This window comes from Taudactylus pleione, unplaced genomic scaffold (genome assembly GCF_031769625.1).
Source record: "Taudactylus pleione unplaced genomic scaffold, aTauple2 ptg000157l, whole genome shotgun sequence".
Lineage (NCBI taxonomy): Eukaryota > Metazoa > Chordata > Amphibia > Anura > Myobatrachidae > Taudactylus > Taudactylus pleione.
The window spans coordinates 3,456,331-3,477,917 of record NW_028284559.1 but is presented as its reverse complement, the minus strand read 5'-3'; the positions used below and the strand labels follow the sequence as shown (position 1 = coordinate 3,477,917).

General features: G+C 46.6%; 1 protein-coding gene across 3 annotated transcripts in view; it reads left to right on the top strand.

Moving 5' to 3' along the window:
- Window positions 1-21,587, top strand: part of SAMD8 (sterile alpha motif domain containing 8) — an 82,850-nt gene that overhangs the window by 35,491 nt on the left and 25,772 nt on the right. For 2 of the 3 annotated variants that reach the window (XM_088474957.1, XM_088474959.1), the window contains exon 2: window positions 12,015-12,598. In XM_088474957.1, the coding sequence (XP_088331083.1) occupies window positions 12,015-12,598 (584 nt within the window). Of the gene's footprint in view, window positions 1-6,484; window positions 7,024-12,014; window positions 12,599-21,587 lie in introns of those variants that run through there. The other variant, XM_088474958.1, reaches the window with a different exon arrangement.

The following is a 21,587-nucleotide window of genomic DNA, read 5'->3' as shown; positions in this document are numbered from 1 at the left end:
TCAAATGAAATCTGAAAGTCCGCAGTTAAAGTATATCTTGTTTGTTTAATTTCAAAGCCATTGTGGTTTTGAATAGAGACCAAAATATGAAAATTCTGTCAATGTCCCAATATTTATGCACCTGACTGTGTGTACATGTGTGTGTGTGTGTGTGTGTGTGTATATATATATATATATATATATATATATATATATATATACATATATATATATAAAATATGTTACTATTCCTTCCATCTTTAAGCAAAAAAGTATTTTAAAAGTACACATAGTAATAATGACGGCACAGGTCTCAATATTTTGTATCTTCTACATACACCATCCCCTTAAATATATTTCATGTATTTTATAATTTTAGAACCCGTCTCTAATCGGCTAAAGGCTCATGCACACTAGATGAGGGCTCGACAAAACCCGGGGGCCAGGTCGCCATGGCGACCAGATTTTCAGCAACCCCCGGGCCCTGTAGTCGGTGGCGGGCTGGGCCGGGGTGCAGGGTGCCATGTGCCCCTCGGGCCGCATCGCCATGCGGTCTGCTGGCCGTGGGCAGTCTGTGTCTCTGTGACACAGACTGCACCGCACGTGTAGCGCTGACCGGACGGAGTTCGGTCAGCGCTACACAGTGTCTGACAAACACACAGCCGCCGGCACCAGCAGCTCTGTGTTTGTTTTGAGTGACAGCCAATGAGAGTCTGTTAGACTCTCACTGACTGCTGCTGCGCCCACTGCAGGAGCCGCTCCATCTTCCGGCTCCTGCAGTGGGTAATGGGAGAGACGTCATGATGTGTCTCCCATAATGCAGAGCGGCCCGGCCTGGGAGGACGAACGGAGGAGCGGATGGCGGCGGCGGGAGCGGGGATTCAGGCAAGTGTTTTTTTTTTTTTGTTGTTTTTTTTTTATTATTACGTGTGGCACTAAAAGGGGGAGAGCACTACTGGGGGCACTAAAAGGGGGAGGGCACTACAAGGGGAGAGCACTACTGGGCACTACAAGGGGGATTACTACTGTGGGCAAAGGGGGGGGGACTACTACTGGGGGCACTACAAGGGGGGATTACTACTGGGGGCACTAAAAGGGGGAGAGCACTACTGGGGGCACTACAAGGGGGGGCTACTACTGGGGGCACTGATTAAAGGGGCACTACATAGGGGGACCACTACTGGGGGGCACTGTATATGGGGGACCACTACTGGGGGCACTACATGGGGGTGGGGACTACTACTGGGGGCACTGTATAGGGGGGACTACTACTGGGGGCACTGTATAGGGGGGACTACTACTGGGGGCACTGCATAGGGGGGACCACTACTGGGGGCACTGCATAGGGGGGACCACTACTGGGGGCACTGCATAGAGGGGTGCCCAAAGCATATTCTTGCATCTGGGCCCACCGCCGGCGGCTTTGCTTGCCCGGGGTTTTTTGGCTGCGGAGGGGTGGTCTTTCTGGGGGTAGGTTGCCTGGAGAGGCGGGTTAGCTGCTCAATAATTGGCTGTGGGAGGGTGGTTTACCTGGGGTAACCCGTTAGTGGTGTGGCCATGGGGGTTGTTTGCCTGGGGCGTAGGTGCTCAGTAATGCTGCCCTGGGGGAAGGGGGGGGGGGGGTCTGGCTCCTACACTTTCATCCTGGCTCCTAGGTTTTTGAAAAATTTGTCAAGCCCTGCACTAGACGAAATGCTGTATGAACGTTATCGGTGAAAGATTTCCCTTGAACTTCCTGTCCAGGACAAACGATATTGGGTGTACACACTGAAGGATATCTTTAAAGATATCTTTTAGTGAAGTAATCCTGCCACATCTCTCTTGACGATATCATCAGATTGGCCTGCATGTACGGATGACAAAAGACATCATTAACGACCCACGGAAGCACGCATCGTTGGTCGTTCACTACATACACACTGAACAAAATGAACGATATATAGTTAAATGATATCGTTATGGTCCATATCGTTCATAAAAATCAGATAAGTGTGTATGCGGTTTAACACAGGAATCAAGCAGGAGAGGAGGAAGAAGGTACTGTTTACAAAGGGTAGAAGTGGTGACCTGTGGAGCAGGGAAAGAGGTGTCGTGAGTGGTGACTGGCACAGAGGAACATGAGGGGCACAGGGTGTTGAGGGCACAAGAACAGTGGATGGTGTGGTAAATGGAAAAAATTTAATCAATAAAGAAGACTTTTTATGGAGTAGGGGTGCATGTGACTGAAACTGACCTGTAAGGAAGTGAACTGTAATGTAAGGGAAAGAGGTGTAAAAACAGAGTTCAGGATGTGAGGATATCCAGAGGAGGGGCGAAGCAGCTGTAGAGGTTAGTGAGCAGTGCACATCTCCCCAGCCATCACAGTGCTGTTCCGCCACCAAGGATCAGGATCAGAAAATAAAGTTATGTGCCAACCCTTTGCAGCACCATATGTCTTCGCCAGAGCCTGTAGCACATTCTTCACTGGCTCTGCCAATGCTATGCCATTGCCAGGAGCCTATATGTGTGGAGTTATTTTCTATCACCACTTAGTGGTTTTCCTGGTAGGTTATTTGACTGCTGACTAAAATGAAGCACGTGTTTGTCTCCTAGGCAATCCCACTAGTTCTTTTATTTACCTTTTGCATATTTCACCCAGTTTATCCTCCTCATGTTGTAAGCATTTAAGTGCTAAGGAAGTAGAATAACCTTTATATATCCTGACCATACTGAATCCCTCAGGACATGGGGCCCCCGTGCTACAGATCAAGAAAACTTCACTCCCATACAAAGAATGAATCTTCCCTAACCGTAAGTAAAATGCACATTTGCACATACTGAAATCTCAGACATCGTAACTTCCCTGAAAGAGATGAAAGCAGACCTCTCTCAAATATGACAGAGAACAGATCTTGCAGAGTATGTACTTTCTGTGCTGGCCAGGATATATAAAGGTTATTCTACTTCCTTAGCACTGAAATGCTTACAACATGAGGATAAACTGGGTGAAATATGCAAAAGGTAAATAAAAGGGATTCAGTATGATTTACAGCAGCAGCCCGACGAGCATGAAAATCCCGATCGTCCCAAGGTAAGTATCAACTAACCTATTTTACCCCCTAACCCTCCCTTAGGGGTTCCTAACCCTAATCCCCCCCTTCCCCGCCGCCTAAACCTAAGTCCCCCCTGAGGGGTGGCTAACCCTAACCTCCCCCCAGGGGTGCGTAACCCCCCCTTCCCTAGCCTAAACCTAACCTCCCGGGTAGGTGCCTAACCCTAACAACCTAACCCAAGCCTCCCCCCCGCGGCTGTCCATACAAGCGGTCGCTCTGAATGAGGGCGGCCGCTTGTGGTGTGAAGTGCGGCCTCCTGGTCGCTAGCTAAGCTGTGGGTTACCACCCACAGCTCTAGCGAGCGACCAGGTTGATGGTCGCGATGGTCAGGACCATCGCGACCATCGGGGTTTGCGACGAGACCCTAAGGTTGGGTCTCAGAAGCGCAAGCCTCAAGGAGCTTCCTTCTCTGATCGAGCAAGAAGCTCCCCACTGACATCATTGCTGTGGTTTATTTTTGTTAATTTGACATTAAAAAGTGTATTTGGTTCTAATTTAAAATAAACCGGTTCATAGGTGGCAATTCAATTTCACCCGCGGCTGACACTAATGGGTGTTCAACAAAGCAATTCAATTGTTGCTCCGTTTGGGCGCGAATGCAGCAGGTGGACACATTTCTGCTTGCACCTTCCTGAGGTGTCGTGCAGAAGTGTGCGAAAAGTCCTGCTGTTTTGCGCACTAACCAGGACTTTAGACGGGTTTAGCCATATTACACTGCTAAACCAGCCTGACTATTTGGGCGCTACATGCGTGAAAAGGCAGAAACAATTGAATGATCCCCTGTCACTTTAGACGAGTTAACAGGTACTGTAATACTATTGAATACCCCCCCACCCAGTGTAAGAAATGAAAATGCATGTCCTTTTGCCAATTTCTTTATTTACAGTCACTGTGAGCTGCCCTGTGATATCTTATTCCTCTTAGAAACCTATGGGACAGTAAAAAGACCTATGGTTTGAAGAAGTTTTAATGAATTTCCATTTTTAGTTATGAGCCTCAAATTCTCTACAAGGATCAAAGTTGTGTGAACCTTTTAACTCAATCCAAATTTTCATTTTTTTTTTGTTTCCTATTTTGAGAATTCAATGCTCTCCAATTTGCGGCTACCATGTTGGTGTCTGTGAAGTGCTGGCATTCTGACCATCCCACGGCAATCTGGTGGCACTTCAGACATCGTATTGAACTAATTTATGTTTCTTGAAAATCCATGATGTGAGTATTGACTTGCAAGTAACCTGAGACTAGCAGTGGTGTGAGTCAAGACTATGCTTAGATATTATCTTTTGCTGTAAACTTACTACCATCCATTATGACTAATGCCTAGTGATACACCCTTCTCCATTACCATCCCAGAATTAATATCCAAAAAACACCTGCTGATCAGTGTGAGGGTGCAATTATTGCTCCGATTAATGTTGCTTAATAATTTGTATGTAGATAATATGCCATAGCTTAGGGCAGCATGGGTGTTGTAATGGTTAGCGTTACTAGCTCACAACACTGGTTCATGGGTTCTATTCTGGGTACTCCGGTTTCCTTCCACAATCCAAAAATATACTGGTAGGCTAACTTGGCTGTAATTGTGTGTATGGTAGGGATATAGATTGTAATCTCCACTGGGGCAGGTACTGATGTGAATGGCCAAATAGTTTCTTTAAAGCGCTGCAGAATATGTGTGCGCTATAAATAACTGGTAATAAATTCCTACCTTTGCATTTATTTAAGAGGAAGCAGCTTACAAACAGTTATGTGGAGAGTTTATAAATGTTTAGTCAGGCTATGTATACACATGTTAAACACACAAAGGGGAATTCAATTGTTTTTGTGCGCCTTCTCGTGTCCCATCTACTGTCTAAAGCAGGGGTGGACAATAAGTGGCCCATTAGCTATTGTAGAACTACATATCCCAACATGCCTTGCCACAGTTTTGCTAATTGGTCATGCTAAAACTGTTTCTGGGCATGCTGGAATGTGTAGTTCATCAGCAGCTGAAGGGCCACCTATTGAACCACCCCTGGTTTAAAGTGATGTTCAATTGTTGTATTGATCGGGCACGAGTAACTGGGCGCCTATTACTTTTTGCACATGTTATGCCCGTCTAAACTACTGGCCGTGCTAACGAAAATGCAGTTTGGGTGCCCAAAAACTGGACTTCTAACAACTTTCTGCTCGCCACCTCAGGAGGGTCCGAGCAGAACTAACGGCTGCCTGATTGGTACATCAATTGAATAGCTCCAAAAAATAATTGAATTTCCCCCATAATAAAACGTGTGTCTTAAAGCATAACACTAGTGACAGACCTGTTTTACTTTTGTTTTAACAATGTTAAAAACACCAGTGGTGATTAACCCCTAGGCTCCCTTATGTGAGATAAAATTGCGAAATATATATCACCAACCAATCAGCTCCAAACTATCATTTCTTAATGTGCATACACACACACACGTAACGATTTTTTGAACGATTTGTCGTTAACGACGTCGTAATCGTTCAAAAAATCGTTCAGTTTCTGAGTTATAACAATGAACGAAAATCATTCAAGCGCGCTCCTGTTTGTAGTTCATCGTCCATTTCAGACTGTCCAACATAACGATTTTCATTAAGGGAAGGAACATTTTTCTTTCATCATTGTAAAAATCGTTCAGTACACTTCAAAAAATCGTTCACTTTTTCAAGGGAAAATCTGACAGATAATTGTTGGTTACAAAATCGTTACGTGTGTATGCACCATTACACACAGCATGCAAAATGTAAGTTAGAAGCGGATTGGTTGGTGATATATATCTCACAATTTTATCTCACATCAAGATTTCATACATATGCCATAACCTAACTTTTCATCTTACCTGTTTGCTGTGTACTTTTATTTTAGTTGATCAGTGATGGCTAAATTGGGGGATAATTTACTTAATGGCGCTATAAAAACCATTGATTTTCTGAATTTATAGGGGGATTTTGCCATGCACTTCTTACTGTATACTGCCTTTAACAAATTGCTGCGGCAAAACTGCAGAAACTCTTCGGCTTGTAAAAGCATTATTTTGGTTTCCAAGGTAAACTGCCCCATTACCAAAGCCCACAAAAAGGAAATAAAAATGTACATATATACATTTTGAGAATGCATATTTCACCTTTCTACATCTTGGGAAAATCCAACAATGTGTCACATGTAATATAGTCTAGTCTTAATATCATTGTTTATTAACAGATGGTTTTTAAAGAACCAGCAGTTAACAGGCTGACGGGTGTGTACTTAATGTCATGTGCCCTAACATTTTCACACTTCCCTGTTAACTTGTATTTTGTCAGTCCACTGCAATGCCACATACAGAGCTGCAGTTGATTTGGGAGTTCCTCCAGCTGTTTTTATGACATAGCAATCTTCCCACTCCCAGTGCTCACATTTAGATCTGCAATGAGGACAGTTGCCCAAGACACTAATTTCCTGGTCACAGGAGAAAATCACTGTCTGTGATTCATACACTGTTACGCCCTGACATGAAACCGCCTACTGCAGGAATCACTTCCTAGCACTCAGCAAAGCAAAATCCATGAGGTACGAGCAAGCTGCCAGAGACGACGTTACTGCACTGCTTACACCAGGGCTTCTCCTCTAGAGCAACTGTACACTTTGGAATCCATCTGTATGCAGTCTTATCGTAGTGCTGATAGCTGTGTGACTCGGATATATGCAAGGGAGCCCTTTGGCTGTCCCTTATCACTGAAAATGTGCACTGTTAATGTTTTTGCATAGTTTTAGACTCTCAAGGGCTCAGTAACTTCATTGTCTCACGACTACATACTGCCATGGTTATTCTCAGGTTGGCTTTCCTTGGACTTTCAATCTATCATGATTAATACTGAAACTTCATTATGACATTTTGGGAAACTTTACTTTTCTTCTGCTTCAATACTCAAGGGCTGTGACAACTCTCCAATGATGACTCCACAGGTACGTTCCATCTGATTTACAAAGTTAATTTGTTTTAGGGCATGTAGATATTTAGCACTCAGACTGCAATTTTATAAATAGAAATGCAAGTGTTTTATCAAAGTTTAGTAACTTACCAATCTAAGCAATATTTATTTAAAGGCATTTTTTTTAATAGCACTTGTGTATTATTCAACACTTTGCAGAGAATATTTACTTATCTACGTCAGTCTCTGCCCTAGTGAAGCTTGCAATCTATGGGCTCGATACAATTGCCCGCAATGTAAATAGTGCCGGGAGATAGCTCCCGAAGCTATTCTATTCTGCTTGGTGTATAGTCAGAGAATGCCCGTTCTTGCGACTAAATACCCTGTTTAAGGCGCGAGAACGGGCATTCCCCGACCTAACTTCCCAGTGCGATGCTGTTTTCCAGGCACGAAGGGCAGAAAACGGCCTCGTGCCTGGACTTTTGTCGGATTTCTGCTCGCATTCCGGAGGGGTGCGAGAAGAAATCCTCAGTCGGGCTTAGCAGGGCGGTGTATTGAATAGCTCCGGGAGATGATTCCCGGCGCTATTCACTTCGCGCAGAATAGAATCGAGCACAATATTCCCTGCCACGGGGCCACTTATCTTTGTTAGAAACCAATTAACCTACCAGTATGTCATTTATTGTGGTAGGAAACCAAAGTACCCAAAGGAAACTCAAGCATTCCTGGGGAGAACGTAAAATCGCCACATGCAGTGAGCTCTGATGGGAATTCAACACGTTTGTGTGGAAACTATAATGTTATAAATGAGTTTGTGACTATTACTTTTTACTAACCTATTTTAGTCTCATAAATATGAGTAAAATCATCAGATTGAAGTATTTTATAAACTTGTGAAAAAATATGGTTTATAATAAAGTAAATCTATATATTATTATTGTACCTTTCACCAGCTCTGTGACAACAGAGACTATCACCATAAAGTAGACTGGGTTCCCTGGAAGAAATAATCTGTGACATCTGTGTATTGCAGTTAGGAAGAATCAGGGTACTTGTAATTATTAAAGGTTTTCTGCCTAGGTGTCAATAGTATTGTGTTACACAAAAGCTACTAATATTATACAAGAATAGGTGTAATACATAAAATGTGCAAAGAGAGGAATAAATACCAAGCAACTGGAGCTATGTGATATGCTTTCTTAGCTAAGTGGCTGGATGAAATGATTATTCTCAGACATATGTATTCCCACTAGGTCCATACAGGCAGTAATATTGGACTAGTTTAGTGATATTACTGCATGTGACCAGAATAATGATGGTATGAACTCTGCAACTATCTTTCTATGCATGGGACCTGATTGTGATTCTGCAGATGTTGTTGCATCTAGTGACTTATTGCATACTGTTTGTGTCACGTTTTGCATATCCATTTTTGAGAACATGTGCGCAATTTAGAGTCATACACCTCTTGGCTATTTACCTGCGGTCGCTAAATGGGGGTTTCTGGGTGGCAACTGGACGGCAACAATATAAACGCACACGCGAACCATTTAGTGGGTTTATTGTTAGCGTGTAACCAGAGTACTTACTATTGTTATACATTGGGAATGCCAAATTCAGTCTAATCTCCTGCACCTAGCATGGGTTAGGTGCAAGTGTCGATGATAATGGCTATTCTTGTGCACGGAAGACCTGCCGGTCGCATAGATACGTTCCTCGCATTAGCATCCAGTTTGCAGCGGATATCCGGAGTTGTGGTTGCGCTACTTGTGGCTCAGAACCAGGACCAGTTATTGCCATGAAACGTTTTCTTCACATGAGGATTCTATGAACTTTTAAAATAACAATCTTCCTATGAGAATTCCGTTTGTGCATGTATGTTTATGACTGGCCAGTAAATGTTCTTTTGCAGTGTCAGAATTATACATTATGCTGCTTGGTTTCCCTCTTATACAGTAGACTTCTCTTTACTTCCAGTCATCATATATTTTATTTGCTAAGCTCCTTTTAGTTTGATTACACTACAAGCTTGTCTTCCTTAGTATTCCTATGTGATTTTTGTTTTTTCCCCTGCATTTGTCTGTTTCCTCTTAATTATTATGTTTTGTTCATTGCTGGAAATGGCTATCATCCCTGTTTGAGTCAAGACCAGCTGATGTGGTGCTTGCTATCAGGAGTGGTTACATAGCAATGAGGGGTGTAATGAGAAGCCCTTAATTATATACTCAAATACAACCTTTCCCAGTCTTAACACCACTACACCTGTGCAAATTACCTGTTGTCACTTTGTTGGCTCTCTAAATATGTGAAGTAACTGCTTTGTGCTTGCTAGATTAAAAGTTCAGTAAATATGAATAGTGCTGGACTTTCTACACAGATTATACAGTGTTATGGACTTTGCAGAGTAACGAACATTAGAATGTGATCAGCTGTACCACATCTGATGTGAACCATGGACTTGTTGTTATGTGACCTTGATAGCCATCCAATCACTATCTTGTACTGTTAAAGAAGGTTAACTCAAAGCTGTCTCCTCTGGATAATAATCTCTCTCCACACTGGGAGACATTTAAGAAACTTGTTCATTAAAAAAACATTTATCCATAGCAACAAATTTATCAGTCATTTTTCTATTTCCGTTTAGAAAATAAAATGTAAATGAGTTACAGAAGTATATTACTGTGTTTTTATAAGTGTTACTGAAAGTGACCCACCAGATGTCACCTATACATGAAATATATTCTGTTGCACAGTGAGAGATACTTGTGGTTTACATGTTTGTAATTGTTTGTGTCACTGACCTCTTCTCTGGTGCTTCTTCCGCAACAATGTACAGATTTGGAAAATAATATATATAGGCTGCAGCTAATTGATCTGGTGGGGGCTATCCAATTAGCCCTGAAAGCCGGTGCTTATCGGGGATTGTGTTTCACCTGCCTCAGGCTGGCGAAACAAAATCCATGAAATTAGACCCGTTTGCGTTATTGCGAAAATACCCAGGTTTCACGGACCCTGTGTGTTTTAGGACAAAAACGGGTACTTTTTGCTCTATTTGGATAGCCTGATAATGATCATCGGGCAAAAATCGCTTTCAAAGCCAGTTTTTTTTTTTCTTTTTGTGAGAAAAATTTACGTGCTAATAGGATACCGGCCATAGTGAGATCAGTTTTAAAACTCCAACCAATTTCAACACACTTAACTAAGTAGTAAGCCACAGCCAGCTACTCTGTTCTGCAAAATTAGCTGCATATTAATCAGAACTTAGGGCCTGATTCAGACCCGCTCGCAAACGCTATGCGCTCGCGAGCGGGTCGATGTTAGGCCACTACGCATGCGCACAACTGAGCCGGCTCCGACGTGCGCATGCGCGAGACCCGGCTAGCGACGGACGCTCCGTGTCTCGCACCAAAAGGGGGCGGCTGTCAATTTTGATCGACAGCTCGCACCATTTGGAGGCGTGGCGTGGGGGTGGCTTCACAAACTGAGGCGTTCCCATGCGAACGCCTGCCGTTTGTGGGCGGCCCCACTGACATCACCAGTGATGTCAGTGGGAGAGCTTCCGGCTCTATTAGAGCCAGTAGCTCTCTGGGGCTTACGGCCACGAGACCCTACCACAAGGGTCTCGTCTCAAGCCCGATGGTTGCGATGGTCTGTCACCCACAGCTATGCGAGCGGTCAGGAGGCTGCTCCAAAAAAAAATGCCCTGACTCAGAGCGAGCGTCTGGCTCTGAATCAGGGCCACAAGTCAGGAAAACTGTCAGTCTGAAAAAAAATACTGTATCACACAGATCCAGTGATCTCTGTGCCATGCCAACTATGAAACCCACTTGGATAGCAGTAATATATGTGGATGTGCCACAGTTTTTTTGCCAATTTCTACAGTCCTAATGTAGTGCAACTCAAGAAACCACTCCTGTGAATGAGCCCATATTTATTTATTTTAAAATTTTCCATGACTTTACATTAGTGCAGGTTCACCAAGCATGCTTTGAAGATTACTGTACGATTCCTGCATCGGTGAGTGCAACCTGTAGGATTTATGGCTCTTGAGACTACATACCTGCTTTGAAGTCGAGGTCGGGTTATTGAATGGTAACTTACAATGTGTTTTCCTGCCATTTATCAGCAGTATCAGTTAATCATTTCAAACTTCAAAAACAAATAATTATAATATGATGAATAATTAGATAGCAAAACAGTTTGTTAAAAACATTTGGAAAAAAGCCACAGCTTTACACGGGATGTAGCTATGAGGCCAGCGGCTGCAATGCCGCCGGTCTAAATCCCGACTGGGGAAGTCCCGACAAGGGACTTAAGATAGGTGTCGAAATACCGATGCCTATCTTCATCCCGACGCCGGAATCCAGAAGGACGCCAGCCCGAATGAGGCAAGTCTGGGGTGCCCTTAGATGTTAGCCACGGGGGGGGGGAGGGTTAGGTTTAGGTACCCCTATATGGGAGGTTTATGGTTAGACACCACTGGGGGTCTAGGGTTAGGCACTAAAGGGGGAGGGTTAGGTTTAGGCATGAAGGAGGTAGACTTAGGTTTAGGCACTAACGGGTAGGGTTAGTGTGCAGGGTGGAGAGGGTTAGTGTTAGGCTACAAGAAGGGAGGATTAGGGGGAGAAGGGGGGAGGGTAAGTATACTTATCCGACCACTGTCGGGATCCCAACCATCGGGCTGCCACTGTCGGTATTTTGACAGGCGGCATCCCGACAGCCGGCATTACATACCGATTCCCTTTACACTGCACCATTAAATCCTAATTTAGACATTGTGAGTTGAGACATGGTAAGCACTGTGTATTTGCGCTTTAGATCAGCTATGCACATCAGTATGCCATTTTAACAACATAAAACTACCATGTTGTCATTGTATTAGATTTGCAGCGCAAGACAATCTACATCCACAATGGGAAAACCGTTCATATCACTGAATGATACTTGTCTTGGCTTTTCTTTTTTTTTTTAATGTAAAGTTGTCATGTGCAACGAAAACTGAACCCACTTTGTCTTTCCATACAGGTATCTCCTAAAACAATGGCAAACAGTCAGTTATGTATTCGCCGCTGGACTACAAAACATGTGGCCAAATGGCTGCGGGAAGAAGGATTTTGTGACTATGTAGATATCCTGTGTAACAAACATCGTTTAGATGGCACAGCATTGTTGGCATTAACAGAGTATGACTTGCGCTCTCCGCCATTAGAAATTAAGGTGCTGGGGGATATCAAGCGTCTTATGCTTTCTATCCGCAAGTTACAAAAACAGCATGCTAGTGTTCTGGAGGATTTAGGCTTGACCAGTGAGCCAACCCCTGGAACCCTCTGCCTTAGTTCTCCACCAAGCCCTGACTGGTTATGTAATGGGGAGCTGCCTCGGGAATATGATGGACATGGAACAGATTCTAGTGTGGAGCCGCATCAGTACTCCAATGGAAAGCACAAACATCCACCAAAGAGACTGGACCCAGAGTACTGGAAGACTGCCATCAGCTGTATTTATGTTTTCATAGTGTTTGGCTTCACATCCTTTGTGATGGTTATAGTACATGAACGCGTTCCTGACATGCAAACATACCCACCTCTACCAGACATCTTCCTAGACAGGTGGGTAAATATACTGTGCAAGAAAAGGCCCTGTATATGACAATGTATTTGTTTCAGAACTCCAACAGACTGCTGATTTTTAGCTATGTTTCTTTGTTTCATTTCAATTACAGAGTCCTAAAAGTGTAATAACTGTTGATATTCTCCATGTAATGGCCACCACCTGAACATCACTGCAATAACCTGTTGATATATAATGATTATCTATTAAAAGATTGGATTTGGTCAACCAATCCTGCTCCATATATATGACAGAGTAGGGGCCTCCCCTGTTATGTAAATCTTAAAGCTGGGTAACTATTTTTGTGATGGATTTCAAGTATACTGTTAGCCTTCCATAGCATGAGTGTTACAGATCATAGAGCAGGCTCTCTCATTGTTTGTTATATGTACAGGATTAATCTACTGTTGTCAAAGTGGACATCATCTTTAATTTGTCTACCACAAAACTGGTACCTGTGCATTTTAATTAATGGTGATATCTAAAAATTATTGCATGTCTGTGGATGTTAGTGGTGTTATGGTGCGTGCACATTTAGCGATTTAAAAGAACGATAACCTTATCGTTCAAATCGCTCATTTAAATACCAACTTACCATAGACCAGCGATGCGCGGCCACGTATAAACGATAGCGATATCGTCCATCAGCCGTGCATGCCGGTCAACTTGCTCGATATCGAGCAGGTTACTTTAGGGACCCGCGATCGTTGATTGCGGTCGCTATAATCATCGGTAGGTAGGTGGTGTGCTGGATGATCGATATCGATCATCCAGCACACCAGGGTGGGTGTATAACGATCAGCCAGCGATATCGTATCGCTGGCTGATCGCTACGTGTGTACGCACCATAAGATTGTCTGCTTTTGTCTCGTCATCCTTTAACTGTAAATGCGCATATAATGCTGGCACTTAAGGTGCGTACACACTACACGATATGCTCCCTGAGCGATATCGTGTAGTGTGTCTCCGGCAGGCTGTCCTCAATGTCGTTCATGACATTGAGCACAGCCGCTGAACGATATCGTTCAGCGCCGGGCTCTCTCCCCCATTCCCCGACATGCAGCAACCTGACGAGGTCGTCAGGTTGTGCTGCATGTTCAGGCGATGAACAATGTCGGAAACGACCAGCGGGAGTGCGCATCGCTGGTCGTTTCCGACATAAGAGTGCACGATTTGTGCACGATTATGATGTCGTAATCGTGCAGTCGCTCAGTAATATCGCCCAGTGTGTACCCACCATTAGGCCGAGCCTCTGAATTCTGCCAAGCTAGGCCACGCTACTGTGTATGGTGCACTAAAAATATAGTGAAACCTAATCCAACGCTAATTGTAGTTAGATGTATACCGGTACCAAAATATAAATTTTGGATCATTTAACCAAAAAGATATTTGGGAATAAACATATCTAGGTTAACAGTATTCAAAAACCCAAATAAACTGGGATGACATATGCTAGTAGAGATTTTCAAACTTTTTAACTCCTGCAGAGAATGAATAGGGCTCGTCCTTTTTCCCAAAGTTTTTACCTTTCTGCTGCCACGCTGGACCCAGAAGTGCTGTTGGCGCGTGCACACTTGTCAACAGCAGGTGGCTGATTGGTGTACCCACATGAGTGTTGCTGGCTGTTTAAAATTCACAAACGGAATTGTGGCTTTCGAAAGTTTACAGTCTCACCTGGGGACTTGCGGAAAAATTAGTCAGGTCCGCTGCCTCTCCTGCATAGATGGCTGATTTGGTGCAAGGACTGTGAAGCACAGCTGCGAGACTGGTCACAAATACTTTAACCAGGTGAATACCTTTTATGCCGCCTTTGTATACATCGTTTGATACACTAAAGCTGCCAACACTTCTAAAGATTATCTGTCCAACCAGCCAACTAATTGATTGGTTGGAATGAAAATCTGGTAACGTATGGGAGTAACTGATGATCAGCAATTTGCTCCTAAATGCCAGAAAACAGATGAAGATGGTCATTCAGAACAGTTTTGGTCCATATTCCGGCGTTTGGGAGCAAATTGCTGATTGTCATTTGCTTTCATACCTTACCAGATTTTCATTCCAACCAGTCAACAAGTTGGCTGGTTGGACAGATAATCTTTAGATGTGTGGCCAGCTTCAGAGACCTACATATCACCCTGTCATTTATTGGTCTGTTTAAAGCAGTTATAAACACAGCAGAGTGAGAGGAGATGTTGTAATAGTTCACGCCTGTCACACTGATTAGGGCAACTATCCCTCCTGCTTACTCAACAGAGCTGCAGCTGGATTGTTTCATTTTATTACTGCAACAACATTCTGCAACATTGTTGCTTTATTTTTCCTTGCGAACTCACACTGAGACTTGATATTTATGTTTTCTACATCAGGGTCCATAGGGTATCCACAGGATACCTTGGGTATAGGTGATGACGTCAGGCATCGGGCACCATAGAGTTAAGTTTTCAGCCTCCCAGGATGCACTAGGGTCCCCCTCCTATACCCCACCCCCGAGCCAAGGCATCTCAGTTACGTACCAAGCCATAGGCCGGAGGAGGAGAAGGAAGAGACAGAAAAAAGATCTGGAGCACCTGTTTACAGGGGCTAAGGATAGCCCCTGAAGTTTTCTTCAAGGCAGCTGTGGCTGCCCATCTGGAAGTTCAGCATGGACAGTCACTACTGACGTCCATGCTGTCTTCCCTACACCCCTGCCGGTACCAGAACGCCAGTACTGATCCGGGGATGCTGGTAAGCATCTGAGGTCACAGCTAGCGGGGACCCCAGATGTTTGGGACCATGGCCGGATTCAAGGGGGCAGTGGGGTCCCGCGGTGGGTCCCCGCTGAAACATGGTCCAGAGTCCCCAGGCAGGGGGCTCCCTGGGGACTGGCTGCAGCGTGGAGCCAGGTAATCAACCTGCGCTTTCACTACCCCCCTGGGACAGCGGACCGCAGCTGAGCTGTAGCGCTGCGGCGTCCCAGGGGTTAATTGCATGCCAGGGGAGCGCGCCTTCCCTGTACACAGCCGGTGCCTCCCCCGCTGCACACAGCCCTCTCTGCACCTGCCGATTGGCCCTGTGGCAGCGCTCCTCCTCCAGGCCGGCCTCCTCTCTGCTCTCTTTGCAGAGGCATGGTGAACACTGCTGGAAGCTGCTGATCGGTGGCATCGTGGTCTGGGTCCCCCGGCATACCTCTCCTCCGTTGGAACAGGTCTGTGTATGCAGCGCTGTGTCCTACCAGGCTCTGTGTCTGCGTAGTTGAGAATCAGCGCTGATAGTGCAGGGATTGATTTCTTTGCATTGCATGTGACTGCTGCTAGCGTCTGCTGCCTGTACTTTCACTTTCTACTGTCAGCCATTTCACTGTCCCTGCTCTTCTTCTGCTAAAGCCCTTGCGGTGCGGAGATTGCAGGGTGGTTCTCCCACTATACTAACGAGTATCTATGAGAGGTGTCACATACTTACCATCATGTCTGAGAGTGATTTTCTTCTCCAGCTTCTGTCTACTACTTACAAGGTACCAATAGCGGAGGGGGAGGGTAACGCAGAGGGGCTATGTCGACAGTGTTTTTTATTGGCGCGACCAATTACTGTGACGGCTCCGGTACAGGAACCGCCCTGGGCTTGTTTCGCCAAAGCGCTTACAACCCTAGTGGGCCAGTTAGCTCCGCAACCTGCGTTCTCACAGATGGGATTGTCCCAGCAGTCAGTGGTGTTGTCACCCATGCAGGGGTTCCCGAGACAACTGATGGTACCCCACAGTCTCCCTATTTCCCCTCCTCAGGTCTCTCAGGAGCCTGCGTGGGTTAATTCACTGACAAGTTCTGTACAGCATTTGTCGGACGTGTTACAAGGGGAGTCTGTGTTGCGGCCTCACAAGCGGCCGGTGGCGTCTCTATCCGCTCCTTATGAGGATGACGACGTGACGTCCGATGATGGGGAGATTCTGGATCTTTCTGACCAGGAACCTCTCCGTACTAAAGAGTCGGACGCTAAGTCTAAGGTTTATATTCCTGGCCTTATTCGTGCAGTCCGCACAGCTTTAGTTATTGAGGATGATGATCCTCCGGAGTCAAAGTCCAAATATGCCTTTTTTAAGGATATTAAGGGTGACGCCACAGTGTTTCCTCTTTCGGGTCAGTTAGTAGACCATTTAGAGGAGGCGTGGAAACATCCTGGTAAACGGTATCAGCCTCAAAGACGTTTAGCGGTGGCTTATCCGTTTATTTTTCTAAGTGGGAATCCCCTCAGGTGGATTCTCATGTGACACGCCTAGTCCAAAGTGCCACATTGCCCATGCCCTCCATGTCCTCCTTGAAGGATGCTACGGACCGTAAGATGGAGATCTGCCTAAAGTCCATTTATTCCCTCGCGGGGGGGGGGGGCATCCAGGAAGGCGGACGCTGATTCCAAAAAGGGATTGGAAGCTTTGCCCTTTAATGGAGAAGTCCTCTGTGGTCCGGATCTGGACAAAATTGTGGCCACGCTGGCGGCAGCCAAGTCTGCATGTCTCCTGGTTGCTGCGGTCCCTTCCAGTTCGGGTACGTCGTCCTTTCGGCCTTATAGGGCCCAGGGTAGGCCTAAAGCACAGTCCTTTCCCCGACAGGCTGGCCCCAAGAAATCGGCCAAGCCCAGGAAACAGGCCTGGAGTACCAGACGTCCGGCCCCTAAGGCTGATGACAAGCCTGCGGCCTGACGGTCCGGGCCTCCCTTTGGGGGATCCCAAAGTGGGAGGCCGCCTGCTGCAGTTCGCCCAGTATTGGTCGGCAACTATGACAGACACTTGAGTTCACAGGGTGGTTTCTCACGGGTATGCCCTCCTTTCGGCACAGGCCCCCATCCCGATTCTTCACCACGGGTCTTCCCTTAGACCAGAACAAAGCCATGGAACTGCGGAAGGTTTTGCACACTATGCTCCAGGCTGGAGTTCTAGTGCCTGTTCCATTCTCCCAGAGGGGCCAGGGTTTCTATTCCAATCTATTTTTGGTGCAGAAACCCAATGGGTCGTACCGTCCGATTCTCAACCTAAAGGCCCTCAACAAGTCCTTGCGGGTGCCGCGGTTTCGGATGGAGACCCTACGGTCCATCATTCTGGCGCTGGAACCTGGGCATTACATGGTGTCGTTGGACATACAGGACGCTTACCTGCATGTCCCTATTCTTTTGCGTCACCAACAGTTCCTCAGGTTTGCAATCCGCAACGATCACTTTCAGTTCCGGGCGTTACCTTTTGGCCTGGCGACGGCACCACGTGTGTTCACCAAGGTTATGGCGGTCATGGCGGCGTTCCTGCGGCTGCAGGGAGTCCGCATGTTGCCGTACCTAGACAACCTTTTGTTGGTAGCAAGGTCTCCAGAGCTCCTTCTACGCCACTTGGATCTGATGATTGCAGTACTGCAACGGCACGGCTGGTTGATAAACTCGCAAAAGTCCACCCTGATCCCGTCTCAGAGGATTCTGCACCTCGGAGCCTTATTGGACTCCAGTCAGCAGCGGATCTTTGTGATCTCTGCCTTGCAGTTGAGGGTGCGCAGTTGTCTGCAGAGTCGCCGTGTGTCTCTACACTTGGCGATGAGGTTAATGGGCTCCATGGTGTATATGCCCAGTTTCACTCCAGACCTCTGCAGCAATTGATCCTGTCCAAATGGCATGAACTGCCTCAGAGTCTAAAGTCCCAGACGATGGTGCTCACTCCGGAGGTTCGCCTGTCCCTTGCCTGGTGGTTGCAGACGACCCATCTCAACAAGGGTCGTCCGTTTTGGGTGGCGAACTGGGTCCTATTGACAACGGACGCCAGCCTTCGGGGCTGGGGAGCGGTCACGGGTCCACACTTGTTCCAGGGCAGATGGACTCAGGCGGAAAAGGAGCTTCCGATAAACATCTTGGAACTCCGCGCCGTTTTCAATGCTCTCCAGCAGGCACAGCGGGTTCTCCAAGGTCACCCCGTGCAGGTCCAGTCGGACAAAGCCACCACCGTGGCCTACATAAATCGGCAAGAAGGAACCCGAAGTCGGGCGGCACTCGTAGAGGTGTCCCGCATCCTGGTCTGGGCGGAGCGCAATCTCCCGGCCATATCAGCAGTATTCATCCCGGGAGTTCTCAACTGGGAGGCGGACTTTCTCAGTCGCCAGGACGTTCATCCGGGGGAGTGGTCTCTGCACCAGGACGTCTTTCAACTTCTGGTGGACAGGTGGGTCTTCCAGAGAACAACCTCATGGCGTCACGGCACAACAACAAGTTGCCGGTGTACGGGTCTCGCACGAAAAGGCGTCTCTGGTGGATGCTCTGTCCGTCCAGTGGACGTTCCGGTTTGCTTATCTCTTTCCTCTGTTTTCCCTTCTTCCACGGGTAATCCGGAAATTCAAACAGGAAGGAGGGACGCTCCTGTTGATAGCTCCCGCGAGGCCCAGTCGGCGCTGGTTCTCAGACCTTCAGGGTCTTTCCGTGGACAGTCCTCTGCGGTTGCCGCTACGACCGGACCTACTGTCTCAGGGTCCTTGTCTTCACCCGGACCTGACTGGCTATTGAGACGGCCATGTTAAGGTCCAGGGGGTTTTCCAGCTCTGTAGTACGAACTATGCTAAGAGCTCGGAAGCCTTCTTCTGCAAGAATATACCATAGTGTGTGGCATACGTTCTTCCAGTGGTGTCGGCCGAGAGGTTATGCACCTCAGGAGTTCCGTCTGTCTAGAGTGTTAGCTTTCCTACAGGCGGGACTAGAACATGGGCTTCGCCTTGCTTCTCTGAAGGTGCAGGTGTCTGCCCTGTCCGTCTGGTTCCATCGTAGGATTGCTACAATCCCTGATGTGCGCACCTTTATGCAAGGTGTTCTTCGAATTCAGCCACCATTTGTTCCACCGGTGGCGTCTTGGGATTTAGCTGTGGTCCTGAGGGCTCTCTAGGGACCGCCGTTTGAGCCACTGGGCTCAGTGGACCTTAAATGGCTGACAGCTAAAATAATTTATATTCTGGCCATCGCTTCGGCCAGACGTGTTTCTGACTTAGGGGCTCTATCCTGTAGACCCCCTTTCCTGATTTTTCATGGGAACAGGGCAGTGCTGCGCACTCGTCCTGAATTTCTTTCCAAAGTTGTGTCACGTTTCCATATCAAAGAGGAAATCGTTGTGCCGGCTTTTAACTCACCTGACCTTTCAGTGGGTGAGGCAACTTTGGACGTTGTGCGGGCCTTAAGGAATTATGTTGACCGCACTTCCTTGTTTAGGAAGTCGGACGCCTTGTTTGTCCTCTATGGCTTCCGTAAAAAGGGTTGGCCTGCTTCAAAGCAAACTTTGGCAGGTTGGATTCGTATGGCAATTTGAGAAGCTTATCTTCATGAAGGCCTTCCGGTTCCATCCTCTGTGAGGGCTCATTCCACTAGGTCTGTGGGTCCTTCGTGGGCAGCTCGACGTGGTGCCTCTGCAGTCCAGATCTGCAAGGCTACCACGTGGTTCTCTGTCCATACCTTTGTGAGGTATTACGCGTTTGACACCTTTGCCTCTCAGGATGCTTCCTTCGGGCGGCAGATTCTCCTTTCAGCACAGGAGCGTCCCCACCCTTGAAGGATACTGCTTAGGGACATCCCCAAGGTATCCTGTGGATACCCTATGGACCCTGATGTAGAAAATATGAGATATGGTAAGAACTTACCTTTGTTATCTCTATTTATACGAAGTCCATAGGGTTCCACAGGACTCCCGCCCTGTCGCACCTGTGCTGCAGATGGGCTTTACTCTGGTCACCGGTTTTTCCGTCTCCCTCTGGTGAGAATGTGATTCTTTTATGTGTCCAGATCTTTTTTCTGTCTCTTCCTTCTCCTCCTCCGGCCTATGGCTTGGTACGTAACTGAGATGCCTTGGCTCGGGGGCGGGGTATAGGAGGGGGACCCTAGTGCATCCTGGGAGGCTGAAAACTTAACTCTATGGTTCCCGATGCCTGACGTCATCACCTATACCCAAAGTATCCTGTGGAACCCTATGGACTTCGTAGAAATAGAGATAACAAAGGTAAGTTTTTACCATATCTCATATTTTTCTGGAGGGTGATTCAATTGTGTGATTTACGGAATGCAGTTGAGCATTAATTTGTTTTATTATACTTTTATATTCTTCCTCCTTTTATTTAATAAATATTGATGTATTAATGGTGGTCTATCAAAATATGTATAGTTTTTACCATTTAGGGCGAATTCACTTATGCTGCACATCCATTACACGATGCGGGGACGACGGCACGTCGTCTCCCGCGGGATGAAGTGCATACACAGAACGTTCAGACGTTCAGTGTATGCAGATCAATCATCCCCGAACATGGCAACCTGACGGCGGTCGTCAGGTTGACAGTCATGTTCGGGCGATGATTGATGTTAAAAACGACCAGCGCGCTCATCGCTTGTCGTTTTTAACCTTTTACTGCCCGATTTGCGGGCGATTACCAAGCGATGGAGCGATAACCACCGTCGTTATCGTTTAATCGCCTAGTGGATGGGCAGCATTAGAGACGAAAAGCCGCAATCATCAAAAAGTGCTCGCCGATGCAATGTTTTCACCACATTCCTGCCTATCGCTCTATTCAATTCCAGGACGTTTTCGCATGTGTGAAAACTCCCATAGGCAAAAGTAGGTGAAGAAGTTTCACCAGCCAAAGGCAGGATAAAAGATGTGTAAAATCCATTTTTTGCCTAAAAATGTGGGGACTTGGTTCAGAACAAGTCCCCGTATCCATAATGGGTGCAGGGTGTACAGGGAACACGGGCCGCACACCGTGCACTCATAATATTACTTACCTCTCCGGAGTCCCACGTTGGCGTGGGGGTCCGGCGCTGTAAAACGATGGGAAAATGGCCGCGGCAGCCATTTTCCCGTCCGCGCATGCCCAGTACATGCCCAGTACAGGGAAAATGGCCGCCGCGGCCATTTTCCTGGGGACCTGTGCATTCATTATAGACTCTGGGCACAATCTAGTGCCCAGAGTCTATAACTCCGGCGCTGGCCCCGCACAGCTCAGTGCGCTGCCGGGC